At 65.1% G+C, this 17,104-nt stretch overlaps 1 protein-coding gene across 3 annotated transcripts; it reads left to right on the forward strand.

Annotated features, from left to right (window-relative positions):
- The first annotated feature begins 935 nt into the window (after window positions 1-935).
- Window positions 936-15,514, forward strand: SLC38A3 (solute carrier family 38 member 3). 3 transcript variants are annotated; one of them, XM_037384980.1, is made up of 16 exons: window positions 936-1,068; window positions 8,434-8,585; window positions 8,734-8,818; window positions 8,911-9,026; window positions 9,480-9,553; window positions 9,634-9,726; window positions 9,801-9,882; window positions 10,699-10,781; window positions 10,938-10,996; window positions 11,464-11,637; window positions 11,772-11,851; window positions 12,287-12,387; window positions 12,486-12,610; window positions 13,079-13,223; window positions 13,694-13,797; window positions 13,907-15,514. In XM_037384980.1, exons 2-16 carry the CDS (start codon window positions 8,476-8,478, stop codon window positions 14,009-14,011), a joined length of 1,536 nt encoding a protein of 511 aa, XP_037240877.1. In that variant the 5' UTR covers window positions 936-1,068; window positions 8,434-8,475; the 3' UTR covers window positions 14,012-15,514. The 3 variants fall into 3 exon arrangements, with proteins under 3 accessions (XP_037240877.1, XP_037240875.1, XP_037240876.1); XM_037384978.1 differs by lacking the exon at window positions 936-1,068 and adding an exon at window positions 6,049-6,218; XM_037384979.1 differs by lacking the exon at window positions 936-1,068 and adding an exon at window positions 6,259-7,910.
- Window positions 15,515-17,104: the final 1,590 nt, after the last annotated feature.

Here is a 17,104-nt window from a genome sequence, read left to right on the forward strand (position 1 = left end):
GCTTCGCAAGGATTTATGAAAGATATGCGTAACACAAATAAAGGCTCCCAGCAACGCGCGGAGCCGTCCTGCTAACGTGCAGTGGCTGTGCAGGGCTTGCGGCTCTAACGGGGAGGAGGGTGCACCGAGCCCCAGAGATTTACTCTGAAGTTAAAGCCAGGCAGGGCAGAGGAGCAGGAGGTGGTTTGGGGGTGACAGCCCTTGGGAAAGGGCAGGGAACCCACAGGGACATGCTGATGGCTGGCCAGGAGCTGCTGGCTCTCCCTGCAGTGTGTGAGATGCTCTTGGAAGAAGAAATTTCTTCTTTGGGGCATTTTTGTGGGGATAGATGCCTAAGTTGTGTCTCCAAGAAAAAAGAGGTGTTTCAGCTCAAGTGGGGAAGTTTGATGGAGACGAGAGGAGGGGACTGGACTGTCCCCCCCACTCTGGGTCACACTGGGATGATCCCACACGGATTGTTTTCTCCCAGTGTTCTGAGGTACCCGGACAGCCCCTGCGGGGGCAGCTGGCACCCCGGGCCGGGCTGCCTTAACGTGGTAGCGACTTGAGCTTGGCAGGCCGGGGGGAGAGCCTGGTTGGGGGGTGTTGGGGGGACCCTCCCCAGCTGTCGGGTGACTCTGCTCCCCCCGAGAGGGGAGAAACCCCAGCCAGCGGCCGGGCTCCGGCAGCAGCCCCCGGGTGCTGCGGGGGCCAGTACCTGGCGGGGCGTCCATGCCCGGTGGGACACCGATGCCGGGTGGGACACTGATGCCCGGTGCGTCGGTGATTCCCAGCGGGAGAGCGATGCCCGGCGGGGGCGGTGACAGCGGCTGGGGCCGGGGCGAGGCGGGGCCGGGGCCGGGGCGGGGGCCGGCTGCTCTCCCCCCGGCCGGTCCCTCCCCGGCGCTGCCCCTGACGCTGCCCCGGCGGCGCGGAGATTGGGAGCCGCCGCGCTGGGGGCGGGCCCGGCTCCGGTTTAATCTCCGGCTCGGCCGGGATTACGGCCGTAGGATAGTCTAATCCGCGGCACCGGCTACCGGGGCTGCTCGCCCCAGCCCGAAGCAGAGGCACCGCCGGAGAGGGGGGCAGGTAAGTCCTCTCCAGTCCCTCCCAGTCTCCCCAGTTGCACGCACCCCCGTGCTTTTTGCCTTCTCCTTCGGGAAACTCCGTGGCTGAAGGCTGCCGGGGCTTCGGAGCCCTCGCCTCCCCTTGGTCCCCCCCGCAGCCCGCCCTAACCCCCCGCCCGGCCCCGTTTTCCCCCCACCGTGCCCCGCTGCCCTCCTCCTCCTCCCGGAGGCGGGCAAGCCCCCCCCCCCCCCCCCGCCCCCGGCAGCCCTGGGAGGGCTCGGGGGCTCCGACAGCCCTGGCAGGTGGCGGTGCCCGGGGGCTGTTTGCTTTGCTTTTCTGCTGCCGCTTGCCTCTCCAGCTGCTTAAAGCCTCCCACGGGTGGGTAAAAAATCCTGCGAGGGCAGAGGGAAGGCAGAGGCCCCCCCGCCCCGCCGCCTTTCCACCCCAGCACCCAGCAAAGCTCCTCCCGCGGCGCGGTGCCGGGGGGGGGTTCGGCATCGCCGCCTGCTTTGCTGATAAAAATAACACCAACCTCCAGACCCCCTTTTTCTGTCCCTTTTTTCCACTTTTAATTTTTAATTGCCCGTGGGAACGACATATGTTTCTTAAGGCTGGAAGTGTGCGCGGGCAGGATCGGGTGTCAGGGTGCTGGGGCGAGGAGCGGAGCGCGGCGGGGGGCACAGCCAGGGAGAGCGATGCTGGCGGTCGCGGTGCTGCCGGGGCTTGGCCGGGCTGTGCGTGCCGTGCTTCCCCGGGCCGGGGTATTTATAGAGTCTGGCTGGCCGGGACAGCGGTGTGGAAAGGCAGGCGGCACATTGCGTTCCCACTGGCCACGCGTGTCCCATGCCAGCGGTGTGGTGGCTTGCGCTGCCTGAAGCGGCTTGCAAATGTCCTGCCGGAGAGACATCTACCCCAAAGGTAGTGCCCTGAGGCATGGCAGGTGGCTGCTGGCCGTGGGTTCTCCATGCTGGGGCTGGCTATGTGGTGGCACAGGTGACCAGGGGACCTAGCAAGTCCCCAGCAGGTGGGATGGAGGGAAGGCAGAGCCCCCGTGCAGGGCTGAGCCGCGGCTGACTGTGGAGGGCATGGCCGCGCTGAGCTGCCACAGAGGAGATGGGGAATTTTCCACTGGTGGTTGGATCACGCCCAAGTTGAGCCATTAGACCTGCCTGGTCCCTGCTGCCGGCCACGGGCACGCTCTTGCCTCCTGGCTTCATGGGGGCACCCCACAGAAAGCCATCCATGCCCCATGACACTGCCCTGTCCCCTGGAGACTGAGCACTGGCATGACTGGGCTCTGGTGGCCAGTGATACTTGGGGGGGCGGTGGGGGCACTCTGGCCCACCCAGGGGTGGCATGGGGGGGGTGCTGGCGCTGTGGGGGAGCCTGGCCGAGGTGCAAAGGGCCCCGCAGCGCCCGACCGCGCTGCAGCTGTAATCACACGCCAGGGCTGCAGCCACGGCAAACAAACAGGCACCGGCAGAGCCTATTTTCCTTGGCACGTGGAGACGGGGGGAAGGAGTGGGATCCCACGGGCTCCTTTGGAAATGCAGCCCTTGAGAAAACAGAGGTGGATTGGGGACAGGATGGGCCCCCCATGCCCCCAGCCTCTCTCACCGTGTGGGTCTCGGGCACTGCGCACCTCCCTGGCTGCTGACGCAGGTTTGGGGCTGGCTGGGTTCCCCGTGCCAGCAGGGGGACAGCCAGCCTGGTCCTGCCATCCCCGGGCTGGGGAGCAGATGCCAGGCTGGTGGGGTGGCCCAATGGCTAGAGCTGCAAGGCCAGGGGTGGCAGTGGTCCCACGGGGCTTGGGCAGGTCTTGGCCCCAGGCTGGGACAGGGTACTATGTTGGGGGTGCCGGGGGCATACGAGGGTGCAGCTGAGGCTGGTCCCTCCTGATGTCCTTGGTGCTGCCGGCAGCAAATGACAGTTTGGATTTTTTGCCATTGACCCCTCAGTGTCATCCCACCAAGGCCAGGTGTGTTTTAGGGAGTGGGAACTCCTGGAAAGCGTCTCACTTCCAAGGCAAAACACACTCCAGAGCTGTGATAGAAAACACAACCATTTTTTCAGACAGTACCTGCCCATCGGTCACCACCACAGTGCCACCATGCTCCCTGGGTGGCCCTGAGGTCCTGATGGGCAGTGCATTGGCTTTAAGTTTAAAGCAAAATCCAACATTTAGCCTAGAGCCAGCTGTTTGGGCTCAAGCTGCCGTTTACACCTGGCTTCCCCCAGAGCCACGCTGGGTGCCACTAGCCTCATGCTGTGCCTACCCTGTCCCCACGCTGCCAGCTGCCTCTGCTGCCTGACCTTGTCCCACATGGGCTCAACCCCTTCCTTCCACACTGAGTTGTGTCAGCCTGGGCTGTCCCGATGCTGTGCACGGCTCCCCTTGCCTGGCCTCTGTTTCCCCACTGTTCTCCCCAGCTCTCCTTGGTACTGGCGCTTGGATGCAGGAGGACCTGGTGCGATGGGGGTGGCTGGCACCTGTGCTGCAGCCACTTGATCCTCCTATGGCCCCATCCTGGGGCATATGGCTGGCAGGGGATTGCCATGGCTGAGCTGTGCCATGGCTCCGGCACTAGAAAACCCTCCCCATGGCCCCCCTGTGATGTTTAGCTCTGCCACCCCCTTCCCTGCAGTGCCTTCCCCTCCCCAGTATGTCCCAGACCCAAGCACATCCACTGCTGTGGGATGGTGCTGGGGTGGCCACAAGCCAGCCCAGCTGCTGGCACACTCTGCCTGTGGGCACATCCCTGTGCTTGGGCAGAGCTGTCCCTGAGGACATGGGTGCCGCTTGTGCTGTTTGAAGGAAGATCCTGGGTGGATGCTGCTCGCTGCATGGCATGGCAGGGATGGCCTGGAGCTGCTGGGGTAGGTGTTGGTGCCCCTGGAGCCCTGCTAGCTGGGACAGTGTCTTCAAGAACCGCTTGCTTCTTGTTGCCACTGCCAATTCTGCCCTGGCTGTAGTGCCATGGGCATCACCTAGCCTGAGGCTGAGTCGTGGTGCAGTATTTGGGGCTGAAACCCCAGGTTGCCCCAGGTCTAGATGAGCCCAGGAGCAGTGAGCGTGCTGCCCAGCTTGTGCTGGGACCGTGAGCAGGGCTGACTGGCATGATCATCTGGGAGGCTATCTGGTGAAGGTCTCTGGTGGGGCTATCTAATGAGGGTCTCCAGCAGGTCTGTTTGGGGAGGGTCTACAGTGGGGCTACCCAGAGGGGCTCTCCAGCCATGCAGTGGGCAAATTGCCTCCAGGTAAGCCTCCCCACGGCTGATGGTGTCCCCATGCGCATGGGGGTGCACCTCAGAACCCTCACCCCAAAGGTGAGGTGCCTGGCCATGCCCCTGGGCAGCCAGATCTGCCCTTCTGGGTGCCCACTGCTCCCGGGGAGGTGGGACAATGGCACTGCCTTTGCTTGGCTGTGAGGTGGAGGAGAGAGAAATGCCGTAGATTTAAAAACAGGTTTGGGGTGCTAATTTTAGGAAGGCAGGTCAGGGGGAAAGCCATGCCTGCGTGCGCTCGGGGGGAAGGGCAGGCCCTGCTCCTGCAGGGTTGGGCTGGCTCGGCTCCCAGTGCTCAGGCTCCCAGGGCCACCCGGGGAGGGGATTCTCTGTGGAGGGTCAACGAGAGGTGTGGGGGGGTCCCCACTGTGTGTCTGCCCTGCTGGAGCCAGCCTCCCTGGGGAGGTGATGCCCGGGGACCCCCGAGATTTGGGCTGTTGCCCCAGCCCTGCCTGTGTGCCTATGGTGGTTCTGGGGGCTCACCAGGGACCCCAGGTTGGAGGTCACCCTGTGCCCAGCAGCGGTGCTGCGGGTACCCCCAGGTCTGGGGGCCGATGGCAGTGGTGGGGGGGGACAGCTGGCATCTCTGCCTGCTTGACCATGCCGCCTGTCCCTCTGGGAGGGCTATGTCACCAGCGAAGCCCCAGGGAACATGAGACCTCTGTGTGCCCAGCTTTGTGGAAACCCGAACAGCCACCTGGGCAGGCAGGCACCGACAGGGGGGCCTTTCTGCCTGCCCCCCAGCATACACCGGCGGCAGTGGAGTACCTGGCTGTGAGCACGCAGGCCGGCAGCTGTGGCAGGCTTGGCATTAAAGCCGGATTACCACCCGGAATAGTCCCACTGTCCCAGCTGGGGTGGATTAGCTGGGATTCATCTGCAGAGGGAGAGGAGATAGAGAGGGGGGTCTCTGGCCGGCAGGGGTCCCTGGCTTGGGGGAACACCCACCCACAGCCAGGGAGACCCGGTGCCTTTGTCCCTCATGGGTGAGAGTCGCGGGCTGCGGGCACATGGCAGGTCGTTGCATCCCAGGCTGGCACTGTGTGGCGCAGGCAGGGCTGGCAGGCAGCGTGCTGTACTCCCACCGGCATGGCGTGCCCCAGCAGGGACTGTGCTGTGCTGAGGCTTGACCAGGGGAACCAGCATAGTGCGAGTGTCTGGCTTTCCCAGGGTGATATGTGCCCTCCTCACCATGCTGCCAGGTGTGATGGACCTCCGACACATTCCTCTGGTATTGCCGACCGAGCTCTCCTGCCCCAGCCCGCCCTGTTCCTGGCTGTGCCTTGCTCCCAGCTGGGTTTTTCCACCTTTGAAATAAAGTCTGAGTGGAAGCGAGATGCTGGGCAGAGGGATGCAGCCCCTTCCAGGACCACATCCCCCACCATGGTGTCCTGGCCCCCGAGGAAGGCTGACAGGGGGGCTGGGGCAAGCCCAGGGCTGCCTGGCTGCCTGCCAGGGAAAGGGATTTGGGAGCCCTGCTGCCCCATACACGTGTCCCCATCTCGGTGAGGCGGAGCAGGCATCTGTGCTGGCCGGGACGTGGTGTGAGAGACCAAATGTAGCCTCCCCTGGTGCGCAGACGTGGCCGGCGGGGAGGGTACGTGCCGCCCCACGCATACGGCTTGCCGTTCCCCGCGGGGGGGCTGCGGGACAGCACCGGGGCCCGGCGCGGGCTGCCTGGCTGTGCCGGAGCACTGTTGGGGTGGATGATGGCCCTGGTGTCACTGAGCAGTGGGACAGCAGGAGCAGCCCTTGGAAGAGCACATGGGCTGCCCAAGGCGGCAGCCAGGATGGCAACACCCCGTCTGTGTGGCGGGGATGCGCATACCATGGGGTGAGATCCCTGGGAGATGCTTTTTGCCTGGAGTGGAGCATCCCCGGCTGAGGTGGGTGCACAGGGACAGGGGTGAGCCTGCCACCCCCTAGCCCTGGGGGGACACACGCCACCCCCCCCAACCGGGGGCCGTCCACCGCTCCATGTATTTGCTGTTCTGCCTGGCCTTATCGCAAGGCAAACAGCGGCAGGCAGGGCACGCTCTGCCCGATCGAAGCGTCTCCTGATCCCTCCCCTTTCATCTCCCCCCTCTTCCCTGGCCACTGCCTCTGGGAGACCCTGGCCGAGGGGCAAAGGCCGGGGCTGGCTGGGGAGGTGGCGGTGAGCGGTGCCGGGGCTGTGCCAGGGCTGTGCCGGGGCTGTGCCAGGGCTGTGCCGGGGCTGCCCGGCGGGAGGAAGCGTCTGGGTGGCAGTGCTAAGCCCGGTGCATGCAGAATGAGCCTGGCCGTGCCGCTTGCTATTCCGAGAGGCGCTCGGGGGAAGAAGCTGGTATTTCCTGAGCCGTCCGGCGAGGTGTAATTATAACCTGGGAGAAGAAAGGGGCTGCAGAGGAGAGCGCCCAGCCTCCCTGGCGCCCGTGGGGGAGCGGGCAGGGGGAGCGGGGCAGCTCCTGCCTGCTGCTGGTGGGAGGCAGCGAAGCCTGTGCCTGTGGGCAGCCCAGCAGTGCTGGTGGGCATCAGGGAGGTGATGGAGCACCGGGGACCTGGTGGTCCCCCTCCAGCCCGGCACTGGGAGTGGTGGGCTTGGCAATGCCTGCCCATGGTGGCGGGAAGGCGCAGAGTTAACGGTGGTGTTTGGACGTGCTGGCAGCCATGTTCATGCCTGGATCTGGCCCAAGCAGAGGCCTAGTGGAGGGGATAAATCATCACCCAGCGCCCGCCCTGTGCTTCCCTCTCTTCCCCCCTGCACAGCTGAGCCTCCCTGCTCTGGTCCTCGCTGGCCTGTGCCCTGCCTCAGTTTCCCCACCAGGCTGGGTGTCGCAGGCAGGGTGGCCCAGCCTTGTGCCCCCTACCCTAGGCCAGCCTTAGGGGCTTGGCCCCCCCTCCCCAGCAGTGCTGGCAGCCAGTGCGTGGCCTGGGATGACCCCGCCAGGTCTCCTCTGTGGCCTGAATGGGCAGGGACAGGCAGGGCAGCAGCTCAGGAGTCCGGAGGTGCTGACGCCCACACCCTGCTGTGACATCCTTCCCTTGCGTGCTGTGGGGGCTGCTGTCCCTGTCATCTCCGTGCTCCAGCAGTGCCACAGGAAGGCTTGCCTGGTCCCCAGGGCCACTGATCCCCTAGAAGAAAGATGGGCATGTCCCCTTTTAACCCCACAGGGATCCAGTGACAGGGCACCAGCATCCTCCCTGGGGTTGGGGACCGCGCTGCATCCCAGCCAGCCATCACCCTGGGCTGGGTGGCATTATCCCTTGGCCAGAGATGGCCCCAGTATGGAGCACCCCAGCCAGCCGGACAGGACCCCAGACCCTCAGGGTGGTGGGTGACCCTGCCCAGCTGCCAGCCTGCCCCAGAAAGCCACCCTGTGCCGTTTCCCAGCGGGGCGGGGAGGGCTGGGGCTTGCACAGAGGCAGCTTTGTGTGGTGTGCCAAGGCGTCCCGCGCTCGGCAGCCTGGCTGCCTTCCCCTGCCAAGGAGCTGTCTCCTGGCCCCGCGCTCTTTCCTGCTCCGTTTGTCCAGCCCTGACGTGCCCCCAAGACCCCTGCCTTGGCACCTTGGCAGCACTGGCCCTGGGCGGCGGGATGCGGGTGAGCCTTTTGCGCCGGGCAGTACCACAAGGCTTTAAGTAACGGTGGTGGCTGGGGGGACCCTGAGCTCCCCACCCCGTCCCCAGCTGCCCTCCCAAACACCCCCACTCGCCTGTCGGCACCCACCTCTGAGAGGGGAAACTGAGGCACGGAGCTGATTGCTGCAGGCAGGGTAGTGGAGGTGGGCAGGCGTTGTGGATGGAGGCTTTGGGGCTGGGCTACTGCAGTGCTGCGTGCAAGGGAGCGGAGCAGCTCTGTGGGGTGGGCTGCGGGATGGGTGGGCTGTGGCATGGCTGGCTGAGCGAGGGGACAGTTCCACCTGGGGACCCTCGTGGAGCTGTTGGAGCCGGGGCAAGCTCTGTGGGACGTTGTGTGCCAAGCGAGCAGAAGGGAGAAGTCCAGCCTGTCCTTGCGATGGCATCAGCGCTGGTGCTGTGCCTGACTCTAGCATCCCTGGTGGATGCGGGACTTGTGGATCCCAAGGGCAGCCCGTCTCCAGACCCCTGTTGCCCCCCTCTTGCAGAGCCCAAGGAGAGCCTGCAGTGAGCCCAGCCACCTCCTCGCCATGGATGCCACAGACGTGCCCCTCCAGGCTGAGATGGTGGAGCTGGTGCCCAATGGGAAGCACACGACTGCGCTCACCGCCTCCACTGTCCCCTCGCTGGCAGGCAACAGGTAGGGGCCCCAGGATAAGTGGAGGTGCCAGGGGCTTGGGGGGTCCTGCCAGCTGCTCCCTGCCCTTGCAATACCTGGGCATGGAGGGGGGGGGGCATGGTGGCCCTTGTGTCTACTTTGGCCTCACCCCACCCCCTCCGGTGCCCAGGTTTGAGGAGAACCAGTCCAGTGCAGCAGAGATGGAGGAGTTCCTGCCCCACGGCACTGACAAGAAGCAGACGCACTTCACCGATGTGAGTATCAGCATGGGCACTGTGGTTGTGGGATGGGGGTAGCTCCTGGTGTGACCGGAGCGTCCCATCCCTGCTGTGTCTTGTGTGCACAGTTCGAAGGGAAGACATCTTTCGGGATGTCTGTCTTCAACCTGAGCAACGCCATCATGGGCAGCGGCATCCTGGGACTGGCCTACGCCATGGCCAACACCGGCATCATCCTCTTCCTGTGAGTGTGGTGCGCCCATGGGGGCTTGGGTGAGGGGCGCTGGGGGGCGCCTCTCCAAGGGCATCGGTGGGTCCTAGGGGTGCAGACATAAAAGGGGTCCCTGGCTTGGGGTGGTGCAGGGACTGGTGTCCCACTGCCTGAGCAATGCCCGTCCCTAGCATGAGCCTGTCTGCCCCTGCCAGGCGCTGTGCCCCACTGGGGAGGAGGAGGAAGGCTTGACTTCCTTCATACAAGACCAGATTTCCCCACGTGGCCCAAAGGACGCAGGTGCCGGCTGCCCTTGGGCCTGTGGCCCATCCACCCTGTGAGCACCCAGCCGGTGCCGAGGCGAGGGGCCGGGTGACCTGCCAGGATGGCTGCCTGCAGGCAGAGCCTGCCTGTGTGGGATTTGCCCTACGGCTGTGTCCGAGCCTGGTGCTGTGACTTGCTGGTGACGGCGCTGTCCTCCCGCAGCTTCCTCCTGACGGCAGTGGCCCTGCTCTCCAGCTACTCCATCCACCTGCTGCTCAAGTCCTCGGGCATCGTGGGTGAGTGTCGGGTCCTCAGTGGGGCTGTGCCAGGGGATCCCCTCCTGACTTTCACCCTGCCACCACTCCCTGTCCTGCAGGCATCCGTGCCTATGAGCAGCTGGGCTACCGAGCCTTTGGCACGCCAGGGAAGCTGGCTGCAGCCATCGCCATCACGCTGCAGAACATCGGAGGTGAGGAGTGGGGCTGGGGACAAGGGATGGGACTGGAGCATGCTGACGCAGCATGACCTCGCTCTGCCCCACAGCCATGTCCAGCTACCTATACATCGTCAAATCCGAAGTGCCTCTTGTCATCCAGACCTTCCTCAACCTGGAGGAGAAGACCACGTGAGTGCCTCCTGCCCACGCTGCCTGTGTGCCTTCCTCGGGCAGGTGCCAGAGCTTCGGCTCCAGCTGTGCAGCCCATGGCAGGGATTTACTGCCATTAAGCCACTACTATTTTTGATAACTGTCAGTGCTGAATAAGCCCCTGGGTGGGATTAAACTGGGCTGAACTTCCAATCCCTGCTCCTCACATCCCCTTGGGATCAGGCTTTCCTCCTTGAGTAGAGCCCAGGGCTGTGGGGTGGGGGATGGGAACTCTGGTTGGGAATGGGTCCCCGCATCCCCACCCCATACCTGCATCCCCACCAGAGCCATGGGGGGTGAGAGCTGGGCAGAGCTGCCACTGGGACCTCCACCAGTCCTGGACTGGGCATCCCAACCAGGCTCAACCCCAACTGCTCTGAGGTGTTTGACCACATGTAGGACCAGGGCTGGGCAGGGGTCCTGCCCTGTGGGCAGCCAGGGGCAGCTCTCTCCACCTGGGGTGTTGAGGACCTGGCTGAGTCCCCTCACAGATGCTGGTACCCTGGGCTGCCCACAGGCAAATATGTGCTGAGAACAGCAGTTCTCAGCCTTCCCCACAGCAGCTGTAACCCTTGGGGTTGCACTACTATGGGGGTAGGCAGGACCCCAGCTCAATTGCCCCCAGGGACACTGGCCTCAGGGGTCCCCAGGGACGCTAGCACAGCAAAGCTGCCAGCATCCTTGGGGCTGCCAGATCTGGGATCCCCACAGATGGCAGACAGCCCCCCACCAATGGCTTCCTGTGCCTCCTGTGCCCCAGCAGAGCAGGGCAGTGAGCAGTCCCTCTGCTTTCAGGGACTGGTACATGAACGGGAACTACCTGGTGATCCTGGTTTCTGTCACCATTATCCTGCCCCTGGCTCTCATGAAGCAGCTCGGTAAGTCAGGGGGATGCCACCTGCAGCCCTGGGGTCTGACAGTCCGGGATTCCTGTGGGGTCACGGTGTCAGCCTGGGGGTGGTGGGCAAGGAGGGGGCACCCATCCAGCACAAGGGTCCTGCCTGGACCCACCAGCTGCTCTCCTCCCTCCCCAGGCTACCTTGGCTACGCTAGCGGCTTCTCCCTCAGCTGTATGGTCTTCTTCCTCATCTCGGTGAGCACCTGCTGGCACATGCTGGCAGCTTGGGGTGCCAAGCATCCCTTCTGCTGGGGTGCGTGGCTCTGCTGGCGCGTGGCTGGGCTGTGTGCTGTGGTGACAGCAGGGACAGTGGGTGCTCGGGGCTGCAGAGATGCTGTGGTGCTGTCACACTGCTGGGTTATTTTTGGCTGAAGAAGCCAAGCGCTGGGGAAAGGGGAAGGGAGAGGGTGCTGGGGGGAACTGTGTGTGTGGGCCCTCCACGTGCCACTGCCCTGCTCTGCCCCGCTGCCCACCCTTGCAGGGGCAGGCTGGGGGTCCAGCATCACTGTGGGACCAGCATCACTGTGGGGCACTGCTGGCAAAGGGTGACCCATGGAGGGGTCCCTGCAGGGGCACCCTCCTGCCGGGTGCGGTGTTGGCTTGGGCAGCTGGTGCTGGGGGGTGCTGGTGCTGCCCCTCCCCATGTCCATCTTTCCCCCCAGGTCATCTACAAGAAGTTCCAGATCCCCTGCCCACTCCCTGAGCAGGAGGGGAACCTCACGGGCAGCCTCAATGCCACTGCCATCAGCACCAGCGACTACCAGAACGGCTACACTGTCCTCCAGGCCCCTGAGCAGGGCACTTGCAACCCCAGCTTCTTCACCCTGAACTCCCAGGTAGGGACCTTGGATGCACCCCTAGGGCTCCGGATGAGCCCCCACCCTGTGCACCCTATGAAAGTGGGTGGTCCTGGCCCTGACAGCACCTGCCAGCTGGGCCCCTGGCACTCAGCCACCCTCCTCTCATGCAGACAGCATACACCATCCCCATCATGGCCTTTGCCTTCGTCTGCCACCCTGAGGTCCTGCCCATCTACACAGAGCTGAAGGAGTGAGTCCTGGGTGGGGGCACCCATGGGGAGGGGTGGGCTTCTGGCACCCACCCAAAGGCAGTGCCGTCTGGGTGTGGGACCTGCGCCAGGGCATCATGGGGAGGTGAGCGATATGACCCTGGGTGGGTGGCGGGTGGTAGGACCTGGGATGGGTGGTGTCAGTCCCAGGAGGTGGGTGATACAGCCTGGGGTGGGTGGGTGGCTGGCTGGTAGTGGGTGATATCACCCCTGGAAGGTGGGTGTTATGACCCAGGGTGGGTGGATGATGATGGGTGATCTGACCCACCACGCAGCCCAGGAAGGGGAACAGAGCCCCTGTGCACCCCAGGGTGCTCTGGCATCACCCCTCCTTGATGGGTGGGTCCTTGGTGCCAGGGGTTGCCACAGGGTGGGCTGGCCTGTGGGGGCCATGCTGAGCTCACCATCTCCTGCAGTCCCTCCAAGAAGAAAATGCAGTGCATCTCCAACATCTCCATCATGGTCATGTACCTCATGTACTTCTTGGCTGCCCTTTTTGGATACCTCACGTTCTATGGTGAGCCCTTGGGGAGGGGGCTGGGCACCCTACCGGCATGCTGGCACCGGGGTGGCAGTGATGGGACTCACCCAGTGGCTCCCCGCCGGTGCCCACAGGCCGGGTGGAGTCAGAGCTGCTGCACACGTACAACAAGGTGGACCCCTTCGATGTGCTCATCCTGTGTGTGCGGGTGGCCGTGCTGACGGCTGTCACCCTCACCGTCCCCATTGTCCTCTTCCCGGTGAGTGGCCCTGTGGGGATGCCAGATGATGCCACCACCCCTGGCTGCCACAGGGCTTTGGGTTGAGGCTTTGAGAGGGGAAACTGAGGCAGCGATGGGCTGAAACCTGGGAACAGGATAGCAGGGATCAGCGGGGCAGCAGGGATTGGGGAGTAGGACCAGGTGAGTGTCAGGGACAGGGCTGGGGCATGGGTGATGGAGACCAGCAGGGCCATGGGGACACGGCTGGGAAGCGGTGACAGGGACCAGTGGTGCCATGGGGACAGGGCTGGGGCAGGGGAAGGGGTGAGAGAGACCAGCACAGCCATGGGGACAGGGCTGGGGCAGGGGAAGGGACAACAGGGACCAGTGGGGCATCAGTGTCAGGGCTGGGACAGAGGAGATGGGGATGAGCAGGACTGCAGGGACAGGGGTTGGGATGGGGCCTGACTCCAAGGATGATGTATGACACCCTGTCCCTGTCCCCAGGTGCGCCGGGCCATCCAGCAGATGCTGTTCCAAGGGAAAGACTTTAGCTGGATCCGCCATGTCACCATCGCCGTGGTCCTGCTGACCTTCATCAACCTCTTGGTCATCTTTGCCCCCTCCATCCTTGGCATCTTTGGCATGATTGGTGCGTGACAGTGCCCCACTCCTGTCCTGCCCTGGGTGCTACGTGTTGCAGGCAGCACATCAGCCTCAACCCCTGCCTGGTGCTCTGCCTGAACCCCCGTGCTTCAGTTTCCCCTTCTCAACATGCTGGGACCAGGTGGCATATGGGGTGCCCCCCATCCGTGTTGCAGCAGGCTGGTTCCTGCAGCGTGATGCTGCACTGCCGGCCACTGCTTGCTTCTCTCCTGGGCACTTCCCTTGATCCCCCAAGCCAGGCTCCCCCTGCTCAGCACCTGGCTCGGTGCCAAGGCCCTGGCTGCGGGGAGGGGTGTGGGGATGGTGCCAGGACACGGTGTCCCCAGGTTCCTGGAAGGCTTTGCCAGGGCTGGCGTGGGGGGGCAGAGGGGGACAGGACCTGGCCTGGCAGCGGGGCTGGCAGAGCTGAGCTGCGGGACGGGGGCCCCTTGCCCGCTCTGTCCCTGTCTGCTCCAGGTGCCACCTCTGCTCCCTGCCTCATCTTCATCTTCCCCGCCATCTTCTACATCCGCATCATGCCCAAGGACAAGGAGCCGCTGCGCTCCACCCCCAAAATCTTGGTAAGCATGGCAGGGGCGGGCAGAGATGGGGACAGGGATGGGGGTCCTAGGGCTGGACTGGGGACCTCGTGGACCTGGCCATCCCTGACCCACTTCCTTGTCCCCACAGGCTGCCTGCTTTGCCCTCCTTGGGGTGATCTTCATGATCATGAGTTTGAGCTTCATCATCATCGACTGGGCCACAGGGGGAGGGAAGAGCGGCGGCAGCCACTAGCCAGCACCGGGTGCCCATGCCAACCTCCCCCCCACCTACCGGTGCCCCAGGGAGAGCCGGCCCTGGGCTCAGCTCCCACACCATGGCCCCACCAGGCTTCTCTGGGGACCTTCCGCCATCGCTGCCATCACCCGTGGTGGTGGTGGTGAGGGGGCATGAGCCATGGCAGGCACGGGGACCCCCAGACCTGTGCTCGGGGTGGGGCAGCAAGCCCAGGGCAGGTGCTGTGCCCCCCACCCCCGCTCCAGCAGGTACCCTTCCTGCTTCGCGCCTCAGTTTCCCCATCTGTAAAATGGGGAGAATAACACTGCCCTACCTCACCAGGAGCTGGCTGTCAGGTGGAGCTCATCTCTGTGCACCCAGAGCCACCAGCAACAGGCACTGCCAAGGGTGCGGGCCACTGCCCACCACAGGGGCTGAGGACTGGGGCAGTATCCTGGGCCCCTCCAGGGGCTGGAGTTCAGTGGGGACCCATGCCAGGACCCATCCCCAAGCCACCCATCCTCTCCTCCTGCCATGCCCTGCTCCCCAGAGAGATGCCACCCCAGCATCACGGGGGCACCCCAGTCCCCACTGGCAAGTGTGGTCCTGCTGCCATGGTTGGTGGTACCCAGCCTACTGCTTTTGAGCCTGCTTGGGGAACAGTTGGCTCCTGGTGCCTGTGGATGGGACCCTGGTGACCCCCAGGCCATACTTGGGGACAGGCTGCACCACCGTGGGGAGGTGGCACGCCTGCAGGGGCTTGGTGCCCGCTGGCATCCTGCCCATGCTTTGGTTTGGCTGCCCAGGACCTGGCGCTGCCGAGGGGTGCAGGTCAGGAGTGCGGGGGGGGGGGGGGGGGGGGGATGCTGGGGGCAGCGCTCATCGGCGTCCAACTCAAGGCTCTGGAGCCACCCCCCTACCCGTGTGCCCAGATGCCAGGGTGATGGGCAGACCCCAGTTCAAGCTGGCCCTGCTTGCCTGGCACCTGAGGCCAGCACCCAGACTCCACAGCCCTCTCCTAACCGCCCATCCATCCATCCTGCTGCGATGCCCCACGCCACGCCAAAACCCAGAGAGTGGCTCTCCCACCCCCCAGCTCCCCTCCCAGTGTGGGGGGGCAGCCTGGCAGGGTGGGAGCATGGGGGGGTGGGGGGGTGGTGCTGCCTTGCAGCAAAGTACATAAAAGACGTATTTTTTTACTGGGGTGGTGGAGGCTGGGATGCTTTTTATAAATACTGTATATAAGAGTAGATCTTTTTTAACGTGTTGTGTTGCTCTGGGTAGCTCTGTATAATGTACATATCTGTATGGGGCGGGGGGGGGTGTGACCCGCTGCCACTGAAGGGAACTGCTGTGGACCCTCACCGTGGCAGCAGCCCCTGGCACCCCTGCCTCAGCCTGGCCACCCCTGTGCTGTGCCAGGGGGGTGACGCTTTTAAATTATCCGTGGGGTGGATGTCTGTGCTGGCCAGGAGGCCGGCCGGCAACATCTCTGGCAGCGAGAATAAAGATGTGAACGTGCCCAGGTCTCGGGCGTCACTGGGTGTGCAAGGAGCTGGCACGCAGGCTGGCACCTGGCACGCAGCGTCCTAGGACAGCACGGACAGAGGGACACACGTGCATGTGGGTGCACGGGTGTACGTGGGGACAGCAAGGACACGCGGACGCACAGGGTCCATGCACATGCATGCACAGATGCACATGGGGACAGCGTGGGCGTACGGATGGTCCCACGCACCCACGGGGACAGATGGACACACACACACACACACACACACAGACAGACAGGGGACAGCCGGGACACAGGCGCGGGGACACGGGGACACGCACACGCGGGGGGCAGCGCTTTGCGGCCGCCAGGGGGCGCTGCGCTCCCACGCACGGTGCCGCCCGCGGGAAACTGACCAGGGCACCGGGATCCCGGGAAGCGGGACCTTGGGCAATGGGGCTCCGGGGATCCGGACCTCGGGAAGCGGGACCCCGGGGAATGGGACCTCGGGCAGCCAGACCCTGGGGAGTGGGACTCCCGGTGAGCAGGACCCTCGTGGAAGCAGGACCGCCAGGAGAGCGGGACTGCTGCGGAAGCAGGGCTAGGGGCATCCCACGCCTAGTGCCAGGGCAGCAGGTGCCCCCAGTGTCTCCCAGCACCCTCCGGAGGCAGACCCCAAGCCCCCCAGCCCTCTCCCACAGCACGGTGTGGAGTGGAGGTGAGACCCCTCCGGCCCCTCCCCAGGCGTGGGCCCATCTTCCCCCCTGCCCGCGGGCACGGGGCTTCACTCCAGCCGGCCCCAGGCCTGGGCACGGCGCCAGCTTGTTAGCAAAGCCTTATTAGCACTGCATCCCGCTCCCACGGGAACAACCCTGCCCCCTCCACACCAGGGCCACTCATGGACCCCACGCTGGGCTGCGTTTGAGGATGCTGCACCCCTTCCCCCTGACGTGGTGGTTTCGAAATAAGGGCATCCCTTGCTGCCCCCCACCTTGCTTGGGGGGTGCCAGCCTGGGGGTGAGGAGGGGCTGGGGGGCCCAGGGGCTTCCTCGGCACAGGCCAGCCCCACGGGGCAGCTGGCACAGCCGTGCACCCTCCTCGGGCTGCGTGGGGTGTCCAATTCCCTGGGAGCCAGGGAGGGGGGACACACAAGGTCTGGGGGTGTCCCCTGCCCTGGGAGAGAGCTACTGGGTGCCCCACCCTGCCCGGTGCCACCTTGGGCAGTCCCTCCCAGCCCCATCCCTTGCCGCGGGCACCCTGACACCTGCCAAGGTGCTCCCTCCTCCGGCAATGTCGCATGCGGGTCCCCGAGGGCTGAGCCACAACCCTGTGACACCGTGTCGCCACAGAAGGTGGCCTTTGAGGCACAGCATCCCCTCACAGCGCTGACCCCTGGCTGCACCCACCTCTCTGCCCCCACAGGACCCCAGACCCGAAACGCAGCACCCAGGCTCCACCCACCCCCTCCTGCCCGCCCCGGGGCGCGGCGCGTCCCACTGCCCGCCCGGCCGGGGGCGCACCGTGCCTCACCACCCGCCGGGAGGGGATGAGGCCCCGCCCCTCGGCCAGCGGCCGCCCCGCCCCTCCGCCCGCAGCCACCCCTCCCCTCCGCCCGGCCCCGC

The sequence above is a fragment of the Falco rusticolus genome, chromosome 4 (genome assembly GCF_015220075.1).
Source record: "Falco rusticolus isolate bFalRus1 chromosome 4, bFalRus1.pri, whole genome shotgun sequence".
Lineage (NCBI taxonomy): Eukaryota > Metazoa > Chordata > Aves > Falconiformes > Falconidae > Falco > Falco rusticolus.

Bases quoted from the DNA above. Each gene is read 5' to 3' on its own strand.
- SLC38A3 (XM_037384978.1), top strand. From the start codon at position 6,183: ATGCTTTTTGCCTGGAGTGGAGCATCCCCGGCTGAG. The intron at 8,819-8,910 runs GTGAGTATCAGC...TTGTGTGCACAG, and splicing joins AGCAGACGCACTTCACCGAT to TTCGAAGGGAAGACATCTTT. The intron at 13,798-13,906 runs GTAAGCATGGCA...TTGTCCCCACAG, and splicing joins GCTCCACCCCCAAAATCTTG to GCTGCCTGCTTTGCCCTCCT.